Raw genomic sequence first — 22,551 nt, forward strand, 5'->3', positions numbered from 1 at the left:
TTTAAGAGATGCTTCGGACCGAAACAAAAGTGGTTTCAAATCGAAAATCGAAATTCTGAACGAAAAAATAACGAAATTAAAATCTCTTTCGTACCGAATTCATTCTTGTGACATGTCTGTATATTTTTCAGTACTAGGTCAGGCAATATTTAAAATACCTCACTCAAATAGAAAAATCTAAACCGGTACTACTTTCTTTAATAGAGACATTTTGTTGACAGAAGAGTATAAGGTATATATGTAGGAAGAATCTCCCAGAGACTTAAAAAACTCTGTCCAAGGCTAAAAGCTTTGACTTGAATGGTTGAAAAATCAGGAAAGACAAAACTAAAATTCACGAAAATGGTCCTGGTTTGACTTATGACTTCAAAAAAATAATAACTGTGTTTAGATTTAATACTTGAGAAAATTTTGATTGCACTTAAGGATTTGTTCTAGGACAAAGGCTTTTATAACAGACTAATAATATATAGACAACGGAGAGTTAATTTTATCTTCAAAAACATATTTCATGGTTATTTAAGAATTTCATCCCGTATTTTTTTTTTTTTTTTTTTTGAATTTTTCCGTTTTTTTTTCTATTTATTTATGGAACCATTTTCATTTTTTTTTTTTTTGGATTTTCTCAGCAGCAATTTATTCTACAGAAAATGTTCAAATATATGGATTTAGATCACCGCACGGTCTTCTGAAAACCAAGAGCAAATTTGCTGGGATTAACTGACTGACTGATTAACTTAACAAATCCTTACAAGGTTCTTTATACTCTTTACCTTTAATTTCCAATTTCTCAAAGAGCACCATTCTCCAGATTCAACACATTCCGAAGTGATTGTAATATCTTGGAAAGTGTTATCAAAACTAAAATATAAATGAATTCAAATTAGAACAATTTCATTAAATTGAAAAGTTATTTCATCGACTTTTCAACCCGGTTAAGAATAAATGGAACTCGCTAAGGCTTTTGGCAAATCTAAAAAAGATGTTCTATTTAAATATGGTTTCAAACACTCTAAGAAATATGTAGCTGATTTCAAATCTGAGGCAGACCTCCTGTGTAAATATTTTTCTTTAGTTGAAATCATTGTTTTTACTAGCAGAGTAACATTTTGTTTATCTTTAAAAGTGGATTCAAACACTTGAAGATAGTCTTCCTTTTTGTCAAATTTGATGCTGACTTTCCTGTATTAATAATATCTACACTTGATGTCAATGTTTTGCTCCGGAAATAACAACTTACCCATAAAAATCGACTTTTTTCCAAGAAAGACTTTGCTACGTTTAAATTTAATGGAGACTTCCCCACCTTCATCACTTTATTGCCTTGTAGCTTAAAATATATAAAAGTTGTACTCCTTTGATATTTTCTGGAGCGAATAGCAGAAGGTCCCCTTTTATTCTGATTCCTGTGGTAGAGTATATCTCAAGACTGTTGTTGATAGCATGCCTTTTATTTGTTGAGAGCTTTAAATAGGTTTCATTTGTAAAAGTAGCACCCACTGCAATGTTGATCAATTCGTGCAACTTTGAAATGGCGATGCTTAGTTAATGAATTCCTGAGATTTTCGATAGATTTTGATGAATAACTTGAGTTGTTTCCCCTTTTTAATATGGTGTCTTTTATTTGTTTAGAATTGAAAAAAAATTGTAATATCACCTTTTTTTATTTATCCATAAAATTTGTAAAAGGAGATGCCTTGTCAAGAATGTCCTGACATTTTCAGTAGATTTTTGATGGCACAATCATTTGGTTCAATAGTTCTTAAAAGCTGTATTCCTTCGATATTTCCCTGAGTCAATATTTAGGGACAGTTCTTCAAAGAGTGAAAATCTCTGCAGAAATTTTCAATATTTTCAACCTCTTATTTTGTTGACTTGTTCAAAAGAAATTGAAGTCTTGATATTTTCATTACCTTTTAAGCAATAGCTAAAAGTTTTTTCATAGTTTTTCAATTCTAAAACGCATTTTTAAAATTGGAGGGAATATAATTTCGATATTTATTTCCAGTCTAATAAATATTTCCTATAGAGAATATGTAGGGGACAGTTGTTACATAAGTGTCTTCAATCTGTTGAGAACTTTCAATCTATATTTAATTTCATTTATAAAATATTTTATGAAAAAGCAATTATTGCTCTAGGGTCAATTTGCATCTGAACACTAAAGTTACAGAATAGATGAAAGTCAATATTTCATTAGAAAATACAAAACACCGATCGCATGAACCATCTCTCAGTTTATTCCAGTTTTGTGAAGTTCTGAGCTAAGGATGTTGTTTTTTACATAAGAGAAGCAATGTCTTTGACCGGTTGTTAGATCTCAAAAACTATGCCTCTTCTGTATATTAAAAATCTTGGATTGAATTTTATTAGTTTTCCAAAGTTTTACAATATTTTTGTACATAATTTTCAGCTGTGACTCAATATGAATTTCGTAAGAATTTTTGCCTATTTCTATTTAAGTCTTCTGTAAATCAAGTATTGCCGGTTTTTATGTTATGAGAGGGACCCTGCGAAAAATTATTTTTTATATTTCTGAAACAGACATTTTGAAAATTCCTTTTCTATTCTATTTTCACCAACAACATGATAACAATCTTTCTTTCTCTGTAAATAAATGTCGAAATCGAAGATTATTTTTAATTGCAAGGTTTTAAGAATGTATTTATATAATAATCATTTGGACATGTAAAAAAACCGAAGTCATTCATGTATCATCCATTCTATCAAATCCCACACAACCCTTCCCAATCCCTAACCCAAACCCTCTACTTACTCAGAATAAAGAATTTTTATGTTTCCTTGTCTCATAAGCAAAATTACATTTGTAAATTGAAATATAATAAAAAAAGATTTATAATAAAACAACTATACAACATAAAAAACTAGTGTAATGCGAGTACGTTCTCTTTTTTTTTATTAAACCTAAAAGTAAAACTATAAATATTTATATTATTATTTTCCTTAATTTAAAAATGTGTCCTACAAAAAGAATATTAATCATAACAATAAATTAATGTATTTGTTTGTAAACCTAATTTTGGTTTATTTTTATGTTTTTTGTTGTTTATTTTTTATTTAATTTTGGTCTTATTTTCTTTTTGCCCTATAGCTTCATTCATAATTGTTTTTTTTTTGTCATGATAATAACGCAACAAAATAATATGAATTAACACGAAAAAAATAACAATAATAATATAAATAATAAATTTCATAATAAAAATTATTTTTATTGTATTTAAAATTTTAATTATATAATGTCTACTCCTTATATATAATATTTGCAAACAATTTATTTGTTTTTGTTTTATTTCTATATAAATTATTATTTACTATTAATATGATAAAGAATGAAGAAATAAAACGCATAATTTGTATTTGTTTTTATTTTATAATTTAATGAACGAAAATAAAACAAAAGAATGGAAATCCAAAAGTAAACTTTTTGTGTCATATATTTTTAATGTTATTATGCTTTTTATTAAAATTACGAAAATCAAAAAAAAAAAAAAAAAAAACAAGAAACCCCCAACCAACAACAACAAACAAAAACAAATATTTAATATTAATAATTTATATGCGCACATTCAACAGAAACAACAACAAAATTAAAATTAATTTAAAGGAAAAACATACAAATCAATAAAGTGGAAGAAAAATAAAGAAAAAAAAAAAACATTACCAAATAATCCCTGTTATGATTTTGTTTTCGTTTTGTTTCCATTACATTTTTATTTTATTCCTGTGAATTGTAGGGGTTTCATTTCCAAAATATAGGAATTTCTTCGGACCAATTCCATGACAGGATTTCTATTTCTTTTTCGTAGTGTCATATCATTTGAAAAGTGGAGATCTGACCCTGCAATGACAAGAAACAATACCTACAGTGATTTTCCTTTCTTCTTTGTTATGGGAAAGAAATATACAGACATGTCACAAAATCGTATCAAAATGGTTTGAATCGTTCGATTTTGTTTTAGCTTCTTCAGATTTCGTACGATTTGGTGATCAACGATTTCAGTGTAAATATGGCAACATTATATATTCAATATGGTAACATTAGGGGAATGAAAGAACGAATGAACGAGGAATCAAAACAAAACACATGATTAGAAACATTGTAGAAGTGTAAAGGGCTAAGTACATAAGAAGCTTAAAGTCATGGCTAGGCATATTTTGTGACATTTCACAAAGGGATTACAGAGCCGCACTAAAATCCAGCCGTCGTTTTCCATTATAATTTGACATGAATATGCCTAGCCATGACTTCAAGCTTCTTATGTACTTAGCCCTTAAATATTCTGTTTAAAAGAGTTTTTTTTTTAGTGCAAAAAGAAACATTGCAATTGATTCCTCAATTTCCCTGAGCACATATTTGTTGAAAGAACCACCACAAGTTTTTTGCATTTTCTTTCTTATTGTGACACAATTCTTTTAACCTATGCCACTCTCTCACCTTTGACATGGCCCCTCGCTATGTCCATAAAATATATAATAATAATTTCTTGTGCCGAATTCCTGTGCCTGCCTTTAAAATATTAATTAATTTGTATAGTTATTGTTGACCTTTGATCAATATATTTTCTTCTGGTTTTTCGTTTGGCTTGAGGTAAGAATTAAAAAAAAAACAGACGACTTTGTTTTTTTACGTTTTAATTTATTTTTCCGATATTTCGACTGTCTTCGATAGTCAACATCAGGGATTCTTGAGGTCAGAATTAAAAAAAAAAAACAAACAAATTTTTTTTTTCAAACGAAAAACCAGAAGGAATTATTAATTAATGAATAGTTGATTAAAAAGCATTTCACAATACATATCTTAAATATTTCTTCCACACTCTTTTTTCGAGAGTTCTTTTTGTTTCGTTTTTCCTCTTTGCTTCAGTTTATTATTCGTAATGCCACATCGTTTTGGTTTTCACAGATGAGTAATTTTTATTTGAAGAAAAAATGATTTTCAAGAAAAAATAATGTGGCAACACTTTGTTAACAAATGGCATCGTCAATTGAGAAACCATTAAAATTTGGTAATTACTTTAAATAAAATATATAAAAAAAATGTAAATTTATTTGTGTATTTGTCACTGAGACAACATTGTTATTACTTAAACGTGTTTTGAGAGTGTTTTAAAGTCACAAGTTTTCATAGAAATACAATTTCACTTGCAAAAACAAAAGTGGTTTCAAACCAGAAAAGTTCTGCTTTTTACGATTTCTGAAGAAGCTAAATATGAAATTAAAATCACTTTCGTACCGAATTCGTTCCAGTGACATGTCTGTAGAAAACGCTGTAGAAGTAGAAATTTAGGAAGAATATTATGTTTAAAAAAGAGTTTTTTTGTGCGAACAGAAAGTTAATTTCGTTAATTTTTACACAATGCCGGGAGTTTCGACTGCTGCTTATGTAATTGAGGCGCAAAGTAGTAAGTACTTTTCCTGCACTCTGAGAGAGTGAGGTAGTTTTATTGTCTTCTGCAAGAAAACTGTGAAAAGTAAACAAAAAACGGAATCCCTGCAAAAACTTGCAAGCAATCATCTCATTTGTCAAAACCAAGCAATTTGTCCGCAATTAAAAGAAATTGAGAACGCAAATATTAAAAATGAACCGAACCAAATATACAACACCGGAAGGAGAAGAAGAAGAGTCTCAAGTGTTTGCATGAAGAAATTTATGCTGCAAGAAGTTGTAGGCCTCTCGTCTGTCTCCTCCTTCGAATGGCTCTTTTAAGCAGAACTTTTGTAAACAGACAACAGTAAAAATTGTCAACAATTTTTGCAAATTTTAGGCTTGCCAACCACACCTATTATGAAAAAAATAGATGTAAGTATATCCAGTAGTGAAATTCTCAAGCTAACTTTGTGAGTTACCGACAAAAGTCGGTAAAATTAAATTGCTTATAATTTCCGTAATTTACCAAATTTGTCGGTAAGTTAGCGACGAAATCAAAGCAGCCAGTAAGACCTACCGGTAGATATGTTTTCAATTTTAACTTCTTTTTTATATCAAAATTTTCGGTTTCAAAGTTACCGATTTTTGTTGGTAACACAAAAAATGAGTTAGAAAATCCCACTAGAGGAGTGTTTGGCATCGGACCAGGGATCCATAGATTAAAAGCATGCGTGGACTTTGAACGATAATCCCTATATTGAGTGCAATCAAAGGTAACAACATAGTTATTATTATTTTTATACCCTCCACCATTCTATGGTGGGTATATTAACTTTGTCTTTCCGTTTGTAATTTACGATAGACCCTACAAAGTGTATATATTCAGAATCAGCGTAAAATTTTAAGACGATTAAGCGATGTCCGGCTGTCTGTCGTAAGCACACTATCTTCCGAAAGAATTGAGATAGAAGGTTAAAATTTTGCACACATGTGTACTTTGCCAATAATTGCCCCCTATTACGGTACCTCCTTATATTCGGGATTTTGGTAATTTTAATGACATCCGAATTGTTTCAAATTTCGTTTTCGAAGTTTGTAATGGGTACTACAACTTATGCCTAAAAAATTCATACATAGGTCCACGTCTTCGTATAACCCCCATATAACGGTACTTTCAGATTTTCGGTATATTAATGATTTTAGCGACATCATTTACCCGAATTGTTTAAAATTTCGTATTCGAAGTTTTTAATGGGTACTACAGTTTATGCCTAAAAATTTCGTACGAAAGTCCACGTCTTCGTATAGCACCCATATAACGGTACTTCCCGATTTTCGGTATATTGATGATTTTAGCGACATCATCTACCCAAATTGTTTAAGATTTCGTATTTAAAGTTTGTAATCGGTACTATAGCCTATTAAAAAAAAAAAACTTATGAAGGTCCAAGTCTTCGTATAGCCCTCCATATAACGGTACCTTCTGATATTCGGTATTTTGATGATTTTAGCGATATCATTTACCCGAATTGTTTCAAATTTCGTTTTCGAAGTTTGAAATAGGTACAGCATGCTTATGCCTAAAAATTTCCTACGAAAGTCCACGTCTTCGTATAGCTCCCATATAACGGTACCTCCCGATATTCGGCATATTGATGATTTTAGCGACATCGTCTACCCAAATTGTTTCAGATTTCGTATTTGAAGTTTGTATCGGGTACTATAGCCGATTAAAAAAAACTTATAAAGGTCCAAGTCTTCATATAGCTCCCCATATAATGGTATCTCCCTATATTCGGTATTTTGATGATTTCTGCGACATAATTTATCCGAATTGTTTTAAATTTCGTATTTGAAGTTTGTATTGGGTACTATAGCCTATTAAAAAACTTATGAAGGCTCAAGTCTTCGTATAGCACCACATATAACGGTACCTCCCGTTATTTGGGAGTTTGATGATTTTAAATGGCTACATGTTTGTAATGAGTGCCTAAAAATTTTGTATGCAGGCCCACACTTTCGCATAGCCCCCGTATAAAGGTCATAGTTTAAATGGTATTTTTGAAAATTTCAAGTTCCTTCTATATGGTGGAGAGAATTAAAAGTTCGGCCGGGCCGCTGCTTTTTTACTTGTTTTTTTTTTTTAATTCAAATTTTGTTTTAAAGCTAATTTGTTATTCCTTCATAAAACTTTATAGCTTATTTAATTTAATATTTACAAATAAAAAAAGTGTTGTATAAAGCTTTAAATAAAAAGAAACACTAAAAACACATACCCACACAACATCATATATAAAATATATAAATTAATAACAAAAACATAAACATTTTATTAAATATTTCTTAAAAAAAAGAATGGATAATATAATAAACACAATGACTAGCTTTTAAAAAGCTTCAATATTCACACACAAGCAGTTTTTTATATTATATAATATATAATTTTTTAATATTATATATAATTTTTAATTATAATTATTATTAAAAAAAAACAAAATATATTAAATAAATTATTAATTTATTTCAACTGTTATTTTTTTAGTTTTATTTTAAAATATATACGTATTTTAATTTTGTCCGTCCAAAAACTGGTTTTTTAATTGTTCTTATTTCATTTTTTATTTAATAATTCAATATTTTAATCAATTCATTATTTTATATTGTTTTAATGCACATGTCGTTGTTGCTGTAGAAATAGACAACAATGTTTCAAATGGGGACCATTTTTACAAGTTCCTCTCCATACCAAAAACAAACATGAAAACAAAACCAAATGAAAAAAAAAAACTCATACAAAAGATGAAATATTTTTGCGAAATGAAAATATATCTAAAATGTAGAAACAAAAACTCACACAAATATGAAAAAAATCAGTTGATTTTAAATTAAAAACTATTTTTTTATTTAAAAAAAAAAAAAGAAACAATGAAATGTGCATATATGTATGACATTGTTTATAAGCGTTTTTGTTTACTTTTTTTAAGTATTTTAAGTAAGGCTATTGAGGGTTTCGTTCAAAAGATACAGGGTTCTCTACGGAAATAAAGTAGTCATACAAAACAAATTGTTACTCATTACTCTTTCGCTTCTAAAAAGTAAACATCTAAGAGTAACACTGCCTTTACACGGTGTCATTTTTTAACCATGCCATTTTTTTTGTTGGTAAAAGGTGTAGAGAGACAAGGATAGAAGAAAAAATGGCACGATAAGCCACCGCACAGGGTTACATGCCATTTTCTTTGCATTTCTCTTTTTGCTTCTTCCGAATTTTTTATGATTTTGACATTTCATATCGTTTCTTTAATGTAATTTTTGATGTGTTTCTTTTATTGTGTTGTTATGTTTTTAGTGATTGAATTGTATCATGGTAGAAAAACACAGGTAGATGCATCAACGCTTGGGAGCATTGATATGTCAAAATTATTTTAGTTTCTTTTCAAATGTAAGTAGATTTTTATATGTTTTCTAATACAACGACGTTTGGAGGTTATTATAATGCGTGTTTTTCAACGATTTTTACAAATTTAAATAACTTTTCATTCAACATTTTCAATTCCAAAATTGGTTTGACAGTTCATTGTCCCAGCAGCTGCGTCGATGCGTCTACCTATATTCTTCTACCATGAATTGTATAGTGAATTATATGAAAATTAATTGGAAGTATTAAAAAGTAAAAAAGAAAGTTAAAATAAAAGTTAATAATGCAATATTTAACACCTCAATAACTTTTTCCATCATTTCTTCTTTAGATTCACACATTTAATTTTAAATCACTTCTTTATAAATATCTGCTACAAACAATTAGCACAACAATACAGCTCTATACGAAATACTGAATAAAATAAAATGTCAGAAAAAATGCCAAGCACTATTATCGTAAAATGCCACCGTGTAAAGGCGCGAAGATTTACGCAGAAATTTTAAAAGAGACTTTATAAAAATGCCAGCTCAAAATGCCACCGTGTAAAGGCATTGTTAGCAAAATAATAGCACCATACAATACACTTTAGGAAACAATAAGCCAGGGCACAGTTTATACCAAAATTTCTATTCAATAATGTCAAACAGAAAGCGAATTCAGACGGTGAAGAGAACGATTAGTCTAACAAAGAAACAATTTCATCGAAACAATGTGAGAGAGTGGGTAAAGAGGAAAACGTTTATATAAAAAAAAAAAAAAAAAAACAAAAAGATAAGAAATTCCAATTTCGTAAATTCATTCTTCCAAGCAACAAAACCATTGAGGTAAAGGTACATAAGCAGCTTGGCAGGATTCGAGTGCGGCTCTGGCATCCTTTTATGATGGGTCACAAAATATATTATGCGAAGACTTCAAGCTGCTTATGTGTCATCACCTTTAGGTTAGGCTAATTCCAAAAAATAGCTTTCAAATTGCCGAATACTTCAAAAGGAAAGAAGAATAGTTGATTAGTTTCGTCTGCTTTCCTTTTCTGCAGAAATTGTATTACGCCTTCTTTATTAGAATTTTGTCATCATACTGAAAGATTGAACAATTAGGATCATACTTTTTAGAGAACATCCAGGCATTTCATTCGACTTTGGCTCTATTTGACTCATTTTAGAAAGCAACAAAAAATGTCAAAATAATGAAAACAACGTGTTGCCTATTATTTTGAATAATTCCGACAGAAATCTGGCATAGCCTCAGGGCTGTGTTTCTGTAGTTTTACGAAGCTGTTCTACCTTCTTATTGTACCATGGGACAACCCAAAGGAATTGGATTAAAATTGTCATATCCATTACTTATACTTAAAATAAATCCTCCTTAAGTATGTACACCCTGCAGAAAGTTCTAACGTAAATATGGCATAAGACCGCAAAAACGCTCTGTTTTAAAAGACAATTTTTTATAAACAGTTTTTAAAAATTGTTACTCAAACATTTTGTTACGAAATTGAACTACTTTGATCGCCTTTAACGAAATTCTTTGTGGAGCCCTGGAGAAAGTTCGATGTCCGCAACTGACCTTTTCTCTGAATCCTTTTTCTTAATTCAAATTATGTTTTACTTTTATTTCTGTTTCAAGATAATTGCACACTTAAAATATTCCGAAAAAAAATATGTATATAATATTTCCCAAACATAGTTTTCCACCGAAGCATTCAATTTGAAATGAGCCAATAAAAAATCTTCAATTTGAATGTTTTCCCAACATCACTTATTACCGGGGAAACTATAGTTTTGGAAATATAACACAAAAATCAAGGCATAGCATATTATTTCTCATATAAATAAAAACATATTTATATATATAAATAATCACAAAAAAACGCAAAAAAAATCATTCACTATTCAACAAGAAAATCAAAAACCAAAAAAAATATTTCAATTCTATAGCAAAACAAAAAGGAAATATTTAAATATAAACTCCATAACCCAACAAACCAAAAAAAAAAAACGTTTTTCGCAAAACCACCAACCGGGTCATCTAAATCAAAGCATACATTAATAATATTAATAAATTAAAAATGAAAAACCAATTACCGATTCCATTAGAATTATTTTTTATGAAAAATGAAGAGAAAAAAACTTACACAACAAAAAAATAATTAAAACAAAAAAATGCATATACTTAAGTTCATTTATACATACATACACCAAAGAAGAAGAAAAAACAACAAAAGGAAAGGCAAACAAGAAAAAAGAAATACATCCCCGACGTAACCTAACCTAGAAGAAGAAATGAAGGCAGCCCAACTTGCTGTTGATTTAAGTTAAGCTTGAATAAGAAATTAATTAAGGAAACTAAAAAAAATTGAAAATAAACCAAATTGATACATCTACAGAAATTTAATAAAATTAAAAACAAAAACAAACAACAACTACTATTCCATAACCAAAAAATTATAATAAATAAAAAAAACCAACGTTTAGAAATCGTACCATACCTACATACATATACACACCTAACATGCATATATACATACATTCAAACATACCTACATATAAACGGAAGGCCCCCCATTCAATTTTGTTTAATTGAATGCAAAAATTTATATAGTTTATATATATAGACATATTAAACTATATATATTTATTATATTAAAAGGAAACAAAAACCAAAAAAATAATAACTACTATTAACTAACTAAACTAAATAATAATAATAATAATGATAAAGATTATGCAAATAATGAATGTTTTATTTAAGGATATTTAATATTCTAAAATCCTTAACACTTACATTAATTATAAAAAAAATCGGAAAATTTTAAAACCAAAAAAAAAAAAACAAAAAATATTAATGTACACTTATTTAATAAGACAAAAAAATATTTGAAAAATAAATACAAAAATTCATAAAATACAATTTTCAATAAGAATACTTTGTTGTCATTTCAAGTCAGCTAATTGGTAATACAAAACAATATTTTAAAGGACAATCATAGAGGCTTTTTAAAGAGTGGATAAACGTGGATTTTTTTAAAGAATATTTTTCAAGTGCTATTAGAGCCTTAAATGCGGGTTTTAAAAGAATATTTTTCCATGGACTACTGCAGCCTTAAACGTGGATTTTTAAAGAATATTTTTCCATTGAATATTGGGGCCTTAAACGTGGATTTTTAAAGAATATTTTACCATGGACTTTTGGAGCGATAAACGTTGATTTTTAAAGAATATTTTTCCATTGAATATTGGAGCTTTAAACGTAGATTTTTATAGAATATTTTTCCTTGGACTATTGGAGCGTTAAACATGGATTCTTTAAGAATATTTTCCCATGGAATATTGGAGCCTTAAACGCAGATTTTTAAGAATATTTTCCCATGGAATATTCGAGCCTTAAACGTGGATTTTTAAAGAATATTTTTTCTTGGAATATCAAATTGTAAGATTTCCGCTTTATTCCTTCACCCAATACTACGTTTAGTACTATTTAGTAATTTTCGTACAATTAGAGTACATATTTCCAAAACCACTTCCATATCTCAATTCCAGATACAAACCAAGATTTCAATATCAAAATTAAGGAAAATTTAAAATATAGGATGCATTTTAAACCACTTTCGAATCTCAAACACAGATACCATCAGTAATCAATATAATCTAATTTCAGAATTGCATCTCTTTCTCTTCACCTAATACCAAATTCAGTACGATTCAGTACTTTTCGTACAATCATAGTACACATTTCCAATATCTTTACCACATACACCAATATTGACATCCATATCAAATTGTAAGATTTCCGCTATATTCCTTCTGCCAATACCAAATTTAGTACTATTTAGTAATTTTAGTACAATTAGAGTACATACTTCCTTAATCACCTCCATATTTCCATGCTACCCATGAACAGCGACCCTAATACCAAATTATACCAAATATAGTTCTTTTCATGCACTTGTAGTACCCATTTTCAAAACCTTCATTTTAACACAAACCAACCACTAATACACAATTAAAAATTTCAGCTTTATCCCTTCGCACACTTATTAATGATTTCCGAAACAATTTTGATATATCAAAACTTACTTTCTATCTAACCTTGATTCCAATACGAAATTTCAAGTTTTGGGCTCTTTCCGTTCGCATAATACCAAATGGTGCCATTTTAGAAATTTAGTACCATTTTAGTAGCCTTTAAGTTCGAATTTCCAAAATATCTGAACCGATTTTCAACAAATTTGACATAATTGTTTCTATACTCAATTTGGTCGCAGGTGCGAAATTCCATACCGATGGGGTAAAATTACATGTTTGGGGCACAAAAAAAAACCAAATCAGTCGAATATATATGGGAGTTTTATCCAAATCAGAACCGAACTCGATGACATTTGAGAAAGGTATTTCTGTGCTGTATGTGATACATTTCCCCACATATCGTTGTTACAGAGCGCATATTACGGCTGCGGAGAACAAAAATATCGAATCGGATGAAAAATATATATGGGGGCTATAGCTATATTTGAACCAATTTCGATCAAATTTGGCATACGAAGATATGTATGGGAGCTATATCTAAATTTTGACCGATTATCTCTAATTTCAATAGGGTTCGTCCTTGGGTCAAACAAATGACTTGGGCAAAATTTCATCTCGATCCGGCAATAAATGCGACCTGTACTTTGTTTACAAAAATACATGGACAGACAGACGGACTCAGGTCGTCTCAGAATGTGAATTATGGGTCTATCTCGTTTCCCTTTGCCTGCTACATACAAATACACAAAGACATAATACCCTGACCACCTTGTGGGTATAAGAGTAGTGAATATCGAATCAATGCCCAGGCAAAACAGCTAAAGCTAGATTCTAGATTCACTACTCTTTTATATTTATATAGATTGTATAACACATTGCGTCCGGATTAAAATATTCGAAACTCTTTAGTTTTTTTTATAGCCTACACCACAAGGTGGTCAGGGTATTATGTCTTCGTGCATTTGTTTGTAACAGGCAAAAGGAAACGAGATAGACCCATAGTTCCTTTTTATGATCTGCATAGAATCCATCCATCCGTCTGTCCATGTATTTCAGTAAACAAAGTACAGTTCCCATTTATTGCCCGATCCAGGTGAAATTTTCCAAACAACATTTGTTTGGCCCAAGGACGAACCCTATTGAAATTGGAGATAATCAGTCAAAATTTAAATATAGCTCCCATATATAACTTCGTCCGATTTACCTTTTATTGTGCACAAAACGTGTAATATCAGCCCGAATATTATGGAATTTTGCACATACAACCAAATTAGGTCTGAAAATAAGTATGCCAAATATCGGCCCAGATATAGCTATAGCTCCCATATATATTGTTCATCTGATTCGTTATTTTTGTCCTCCGCAACAGTAATATGCACTCTGTAACAACAATATGTGGGGAAATATATCAAATACAGCTCAGAAATATCTTTGCAAAATTTTATGGAGATCGGTTCTGATTTGGATATAGCTCCCATATATAATTTCCTCCGATTTACCTTTAATTGACCAAATGAGATGGAATTTGGCACATACGACCGATTTGAGTCTAGAAGCTAGTATGCCAAATTTGATCGAAATCGGTTCAGATATAGCTATAGCTCCCATATATATTGTTCTTCCGATTTGTTATTTTTGTCCTCCGCAGCCGTAATATGAACTCCGAAACAACGATATTCAGGGAAATATATCAAATTCAGCTCAGGAATACCTTTGCTGAATTTTATCGAGATCGGTTAAGATTTGGATATAGCTCCTATATATATGTATCTTTATCCGATATTAAATTAATTGTGCATAAAAACTTTTAATTGTTAAGTGGAGATCTACTAAATTAGCAAAGTGGTACAGGGTATCATAAATTCGGCCCCGCCCGATTTTAAGACTTTCTTTGCTGGTTTATTGTTTTAAATATGCAAAAAATAGCAAATAAGGTATTATATATATTTATTTACAGTCCTAAGCTTCGTATAGAAACTATAAGTCATGACATTACACCTTCCGCCTGGTGTTCGTTTCTTCTCTTTCGACATAAAATGCAAGCAAAAATTATTCAAATTATTCGTATTCCATATTTATGGAATAGTTGTGACAACTTTGGAAAAAGTCGCTGAGACTGACAGTTGTATATGGTCATCGGACCAAGGCGGTTGTGAGCATAAAAACCTAACAAAATAAACTGATTCCAAAACCGAAAAGGATATTCAAGGAAAGTGAAAACGAAATATAAAAATAGTCCATCACAAGTGTTCTAAGGATATGAACAAGGATAAAACGTGAAACAGTGAAAATTAGAGAAACTACATTGAGCAAAAAAAAAATATTAGGAAGGACTCTTAAATTGGATAAATTAAAAGAAGCAGATAAATAAGAAGGATATGCCCGAAAGAAGTGTACAAAAATAAATAGGAAAAAAATGAAGTATTTCCTTTACAAATATAAGGAAACAAATTGAATATCGATTTCTTTTTATACCCTACACCAAAGGGTGTCAAAGATATACTGCCGCTTAGGCAATATGCAATTAATTTGAAAAGTCTATGGGATAGAATTTTGAAACCCAATTTTTGGATTTTTCAAACTTTTGTTTGTCATTTTTTTCTATAAATGTGTTTTTTATATTAACATGGTCCTGTCATGAACTGTTATCTAGATAGTGTAGACACAAACCATTTGCTCAGAACGCATTTTGTCTAGTCTTTACCATTTTAGGTCTTTGAAGGTGTCTTTGTGCACTTATTTGTAACGGGCAAAATGAAACGATATAGACCCATAGTTCCTATTGATGATCTGTATATAATCACATTCTCAGTCGATTTATGCATGTCCATCCGTCTGTCTGTCCATGTATTTTTGTAAACAAAGTACAGTTCGCATTTATTACCCGATCCAGATGAAATTTTGCACAAGTCATTTGTTCGGCCCAAGGACGGATCCTATTGAAATTTGAGATAATCGGTGAAAAACTAAATATAGCTCCCATTTACAGGGTGATATAAAAAACTGTAACAAAGTCAAACGTCATAACTTTTACATTTTTTTTAACTTTTATTGAAAGAAATTTAAAAATATTGGAAATAAAATCAAATTTTACAATAAGTTTAGATTTGTTCGAATTGGTCACCTTTGGCACGAATTATGGCCTTCAAAACTATCACACGCTGCCCGAATGTTGGTCTGCGGTTTTTTGGTCCTTTCCCGGCGAAGCGCTTGTTTGAGATGATAGACACTTTAGTATTTTTTAGTGCCAATAGTCCAACGGATTGGTATCCAGAGATTTTGGTGGTCATTATGTGCTGGGAATGAAGCAAGGAACCTCATTTTGTAACCATTCTTGGGTGGCGCGTGCTGAGTCCTGTTGGAGTTGGAAGTCCAAGGTCTGCGGCCAAAATGTTTGCGTGGCCAAGGCTTTAATACATCCTCCAGAATATTTCCGCGATAATAATCGGCATTTATTCTGATGCCACGGTCGGTTAATAAGAGCGGAGAAGGATCATCGGCTGTTATAGCAGCCCACAGCATCACTATGGCCGGCGCTTGAGTTCTAGTGGCCAACCGAAGGTGCACATTTTCAAGTAAATACAATCATTTTGTTTGTTTACAAATTGCTGGAATCGGTGAATAATGTAGATAAAATCATCAAAATAACAAATATAGGAAGAAAACGTTACATGGGGGCTATACGTGGGGGACGTGGACTTGCACACACAATTTTCTGTCTTGGGCTGTAGTATCCATTTCGAACTTCAAATACAAAATTTGAAACAATACCGGTGAATAATGTCGCTAATATCAAAGTACCGGATATCGGGAGGTACCGTTATATGGGGGCTATATCAAAACGTGGACCTACATGCCAAAAGTCCTGCAGACATAATATACATTTGAGTAGAATTTTATCAAACTACTTCATTTCGTTCAGAAGCTAGAGTGATTTCCACAGATGGACGGACATCGCTAAATCGACATAGAATTTTATGCTAATCAAGAATATGTATACTTTGTGGGGTCTAAAATGTATATTTCGAGGTGTTACAAATGGAATGACAAACTTAATATATCCTCCATACTATGGTGCAGGGTATTAAAATGCAACTCTGTGCCGAAGTCTTAGGCTGGAAATACATATAGCGCATATTTGGCTGGCTTAAGTCATCGGCTGGCTTCTTCGTAAATGAACAAAGGAGTTTTAGGTTGACCTAGTTCGATTTTGGCCCAAGACTCCTTTGTTCATTTCCGAAAAAGCCGGCCGATGACTTAAGCCAGCCAAATAAGCGCTTTATGTATTCCCAGCTTTATAGTGTCAAATAGACTTTTAAATATGCAACAGTAGGCTTTACTTATTCATAATTTGCATTTATTTTGCAACAAAATTTGAAATAATTTCAAATTATTGTATTTTTTATTCAAAACAAAAAATAAGGGCACCAAAAGAAAGAAATTGTATTTGGGGGGTAGTTTTGTTCTACCTTCTATAATTTAATAATTAAAACAAATTCCCCATAAAAACATTTTTGTTATGTAAAGCTCTACTAAATACGCAAACAAATACACAGAAGTGTAAAGATAGGACAAGACAGAGTGAAAATATGGTAACCCACATTTCCACAGGGTTACCATATTTTGGCTCTGTCTTGTCCTATCTTTACACTTCTACATATGTCTTTGTTTTAGGTCTTTGACGCAAAAAAAGACCTAAAATAGTAAAGACTAGACAAAATACTATCTAGAATAACAGCACACGACAGGACCATGTTAATATAAAAAACACATTTGTAGAAAAAAATTAAAATAAAAATATGAAAAATCCCAAAGTTGGGTTTTAAAATTCTATTTCATAGACTGTCCCAATTAATTACACATTGCCTAAGCGGTTTAAATCGCTTAACATTGCTAACTATGTTGTTACGATATCATAACAACAGTGGTACTTTTACAGGGTTGCCATATCTTGAATCTGTCTTGTCCCATCTTTAAACTTCATAAAGTTCTTTCTTTTTTTTTTTTTTTTTTGAATGCAGTTTTATATGGAGGTTTTATATGGACAACTATCAATTTTCAGAGAAATTTGTTAAAAAAAATGTGTCAAAAATCATCAAAATACATACAATGTTTCGCCACACGAACTAGGACCCATGATGACCCACAAATACCAATTTTTAGACAAATCAGTGAAAAAATGTGGCAATAACCATCAAAAAACCGAATATCGGGAGGTACCGTTATATGGGGGCTATACCAAATCGTGGACCCTTACATGCAATGTTTCGCCACCGGAGCTGGAACCCATTATGTCCAACTAATACTAATTTTTAGACAAATCCATGAAAAAATGTGGCAAAAATAATAAAAATACCGAATATCGGAAGGTGCTTTTATATGGGGGCTATACCAAAACGTGGACCTACACATGACATGTTTTACCACACGCACAGGGACTCGTTATGACCTACAAATACCAATTTTCAAACAATTCAGTGAAAAAATGTGGCATAAATCATCAAAATACCGAATATCGGGAGGTACCATTATATGGGGACTATACCAGAACGTGGACCGATATATCTTTTCAATACCAACCATCCTAGACACAATACAAATTGCTCTGCCAAATTTTGGCGCTCTACGTCAAATAATGTGGGCTGTATCGTGATTTCAACAGACAGACAGACGGACATCGTTAAATCGACTTAGAAGTTTATACTGATTATGTATATATATACTTTATGGGGTCTTTCCAAGGTGGAGGGTATAATAAAATTATCTATGCAAAAACACACAGTAATATCAAATAATTGACCTTTTCATTGCTTATTTAATAAGCTAATATCATTATTGTTGGTTGGAAATATTCAAAACTGGAACTTTGGAACATTGAACTGTCCGGATGATTGAGCTTTCTTGAAGCAGTGCTAAGTGCAAATATCAAAAACGAATAACTTTCAAGATCTATTAGAGCTATTATGGCGAATTTTGAAGGACTTTCAGGGCAATGAACATGGATTTTTATTGATTATTTGTGAAGGACTAAACGTGATTTTAATGAAGATTTTTTAAAGAACTAAACGTGGTTTAGTGAATATTTTTCAAAGGAGTAAACGTGGTTTTTATGTATATTTTTTAAAGAACTAAATATATATTTTTATCTATTTTTTTAAAGAACTTAAAGTGTTTGTAAAATACAAAAAGTATTACATTTTTGCTACACACCCTTTTAGTACGAATTTCCAAAAACCCAGACGTATCACATGCTTTCGCAGCATGAATGACCCTCGTGAAAATGTTCGATTTACTAGTCTCAGACGTTTCTACATCAGTCACTCAGTCTGTTATTTCACTTCTCTTTTATATATATAGGGTGAGATAAAACAACTGCAACAAAGTCAAAAGCCATAATTTTTTTCATATTTTTTTGAATGGAAGCAAAATTGTCGGAAATAGCATTAAATTTTAGAAAAAGTTTAGATTTGTTAGAATTGGTCACCTTTGGCACGAATTATGGCCTCCAAACGGAATCTGCTTTGCGGTTTTTTGGTCCATTCCCGGCGAAGCGCTTGCTTGAGGTGATCGACACTTTGGTATTTTTTGGTGCCAACCTTGCTTTTCAAAATACTCCAGACAAAATAGTCCAATGGATTGGTATCCGGAGATATCACGGAGAAACTTCATTTTTTAAATATGAGTACTGAGTGCGATGGTGCTGAGTCCTGTTGGAATGTCCAAGGTCTGCGGCCAAAATGTTTGCGTGCCCAAGGCTTTAATACATTCTCCAGAATATTTTCGCGATAATATTCGGCATTTATTCTGATGCCACGTTCGATTAATACGAGCGGAGAGCGACCATTGGCTGTTATGGCGGCCCACACCAACACCATGGCCGGCACTTGAGTTCTGTTGGCCAACCGAATGTGCAGATATGCAGCTGACCTCTGGCAAGTAAACACGATCATTTTGCCAAATTCGGCAGCTCACCACTTTCGAACAAGCGAAGCTACTCTTCAGCTCTTTTGAGTCTATTTTCTTTCTGTTGAGGTGTAAGTTTTTGCACTTTTTGTAATTTCAATGGCTTTAAGCCGAGCTAATTTTTCAATATTTGCCGAATGGAATATTGCAATATGTTCAGCTCATTCAGCCATTTTTCGGTTTTCGATCAAGTCGCTTCGTTACTTTTCGAACCATTTCTGCTGATGTTGCTGTTTTCATTTGTCCACTTCCTTGACGTCAGGCTACCAGTATCATGGTAACGAGCGATGGCACGAAACACAAAAGATTTATTCACATTTAAATGCTGGAGTGCTCTAACGATAGCCAATTGTGGTTTTCCAGCCAAATATAAAGAAATCACACTATCACGCTTGAATTTCATTACGAAAAACATTTTTTTCTGACAAATTCTCACCAAAAGGCTTTTGTACGCTTGTAAAAAAATATAGTCACTGGAATAATTTTAACAGCAGTCGGATGAGTGGTATTTCTAAGCCTGAAGTTGGTTGCAGTTTTTTTGTCTCACCCTGTAAATAGATTGTCATTATTATTGTTACTAATATTATAAATATTTAAACTATTATTATTATTATAATTATTATAATAATAATAATAATAATAATAATAATAATAATAATAATAATAATAATAATAATAATAATAATAATAATAATAATAATAATAATAATAATTAATAATAATAATAATAATAATAATAATAATAATAATAATTATTATTATTATTATTATTATTATTATTATTATTATTATTATTATTATTATTATTATTATTATTATTATTATTATTATTATTATTACTATTATTATTATTATTATTATTATTATTATTATTATTATTATTATTAATATTAATATTAATATTATTTTTATTATTATTATTTTTATTATTATTATTATTATTATTATTATTATTATTATAATAATAATAATAATTATTATTATTATTATTATTAATATTATTTTTATACCCTCCACCATACTATGGAGGGTATATTAACTTTGTCATTCCGTTTGTAACTCCTCGAAATACTCATGTCAGACCCAACAAAGTATATATATTCTTGATCAGCGTAAAATTCTATGTCGATTTAGCGATGTCCGTCTGTCTGTCTGTCTGTCCGTCTGTCTGTCCGTCTGTCTGTCTGTCTGTTGTAATCACGCTATCTTTCGAATGAATTGAGATAGATGGCTAAAATTTTGCACACATGTTTATTTTTCCAGTAGGCAGGTTAAGTTCGTAAATGGGCCATGTAGGTCCACGTTTTCATATAGCCCCCATATAACGGTACCTCCCTATATTCGGTATTTTGATGATTTTAGCGACATTATTCACGGGAATTGTTTCAAATTTGGTATTTGAAGTTCAAAATGGATACTACACCCTAAGACGGAAAATTGTCTGTGCAGGTCCATGTCTTCGTATAGCCCCCATATAACGGTACCTCCCTATATTCGGTATTTTGATGATTTTAGCGACATTTTTCACCGGAATTGTTTCAAAATTGGTATTTGAAGTTTGTTATGGGAACTACAGTCTGTGACAGAAAATTGTCTGTGCGGGTCCAGGTCTACGTATAGGCCCCATATATCAGTACCTCCCTATATTCGGTATTTTGACGATTTTAGGTACAATACCCACCGAAATTGTTTGAGATGTGGTATTTGAAGTTCGTAATAGATGCTACAGCCTGTGACAGAAAATTGTCTATGCAGGTCCAGGTCTTCGTACAGCTCCGATATAACGGCACCTCCTTATATACGATATTTTGATGATTTTAGCTACATTATTCACCGTTTATTTCAAGTTTCGAATTTGAATATGGTAATGGCTTATGACAAACAATGCCTATGTATGTCCACGTCGTATAGACCCCAATATAACGGCTATATTCGGTATTTTTAAAATTTTAACAGAATTTTTTTAAGGATTTTATTTTTTAAAAGTTTTCAAATTCGTTGCAAATGGTGGAGGGTATTAAAAGTTCGGCCCGGCCGAACTTACTGCTTTTTAACTTGTTATTATTATTATTATTATTATAATAATAATAATTATTATTATTATTATTATTATTATTATTAGTATTATTTTTATTATTATTATTTTATTATTTTTATTATTATTATTATTAATATTATTATTATTTTTATTATTTTTATTATTATTATTATTATTATTATTATTATTATTATTATTATTATTATTATTATTATTATTATTATTATTATTATTATTATTATTATTATTATTATTATTATTATTATTATTATTATTATTATTATAATTATTATTATTATAATTATTATTATTATTATTATTATTATTATTATTATTATTATTATTATTATTATTATTATTATTATTATTATTATTATTATTATTATTATTATAATTATTATTATTATTATTATTATTATTATTATTATTATTATTATTATTATTATTATTATAATTATTATTATTATTATATTATTATTATTATTATTATTATTATTATTATTATTATTATTATTATAATATAATAATAATTATTATTATTATTATTATTATTAATATTATTTTTATTTATTATTATTATTTTTATTATTATTATTATTATTATTATTATTATTATTATTATATTATTATTATTATTATTATTATTATTATTATTATTATTATTAATATTAATATTATTATACCCTCCACCATACTATGGAGGGTATATTAACTT

At 30.1% G+C, this 22,551-nt stretch overlaps 1 protein-coding gene and 1 long non-coding RNA gene across 4 annotated transcripts in view; one reads left to right on the plus strand and one right to left on the minus strand.

Moving 5' to 3' along the window:
* Positions 1 to 3,475: 3,475 nt before the first annotated feature.
* On the minus strand, positions 3,476 to 4,576 carry LOC131803931 (uncharacterized). The gene is made up of 2 exons (XR_009342834.1): positions 4,457 to 4,576; positions 3,476 to 3,859 (listed from the first exon to the last, which is right to left on the minus strand). It is a non-coding gene; the product is annotated as an uncharacterized LOC131803931 (long non-coding RNA).
* Positions 4,577 to 5,362: 786 nt separating this feature from the next.
* Positions 5,363 to 22,551, plus strand: part of LOC101890887 (fatty acyl-CoA reductase wat) — a 25,915-nt gene continuing 8,726 nt past the window's right edge. Inside the window, exon 1 of one of the 3 annotated variants that reach the window (XM_059125884.1) lies at positions 5,363 to 5,423. In XM_059125884.1, coding sequence (XP_058981867.1) covers positions 5,378 to 5,423 — 46 coding nt within the window. In that variant the 5' untranslated portion in view covers positions 5,363 to 5,377. Of the gene's footprint in view, positions 5,424 to 14,892; positions 15,112 to 22,551 lie in introns of those variants that run through there. The other 2 variants (XM_059125885.1, XM_059125886.1) reach the window with 2 other exon arrangements.

This window comes from Musca domestica, unplaced genomic scaffold, assembly GCF_030504385.1.
Source record: "Musca domestica strain aabys unplaced genomic scaffold, Musca_domestica.polishedcontigs.V.1.1 35, whole genome shotgun sequence".
Lineage (NCBI taxonomy): Eukaryota > Metazoa > Arthropoda > Insecta > Diptera > Muscidae > Musca > Musca domestica.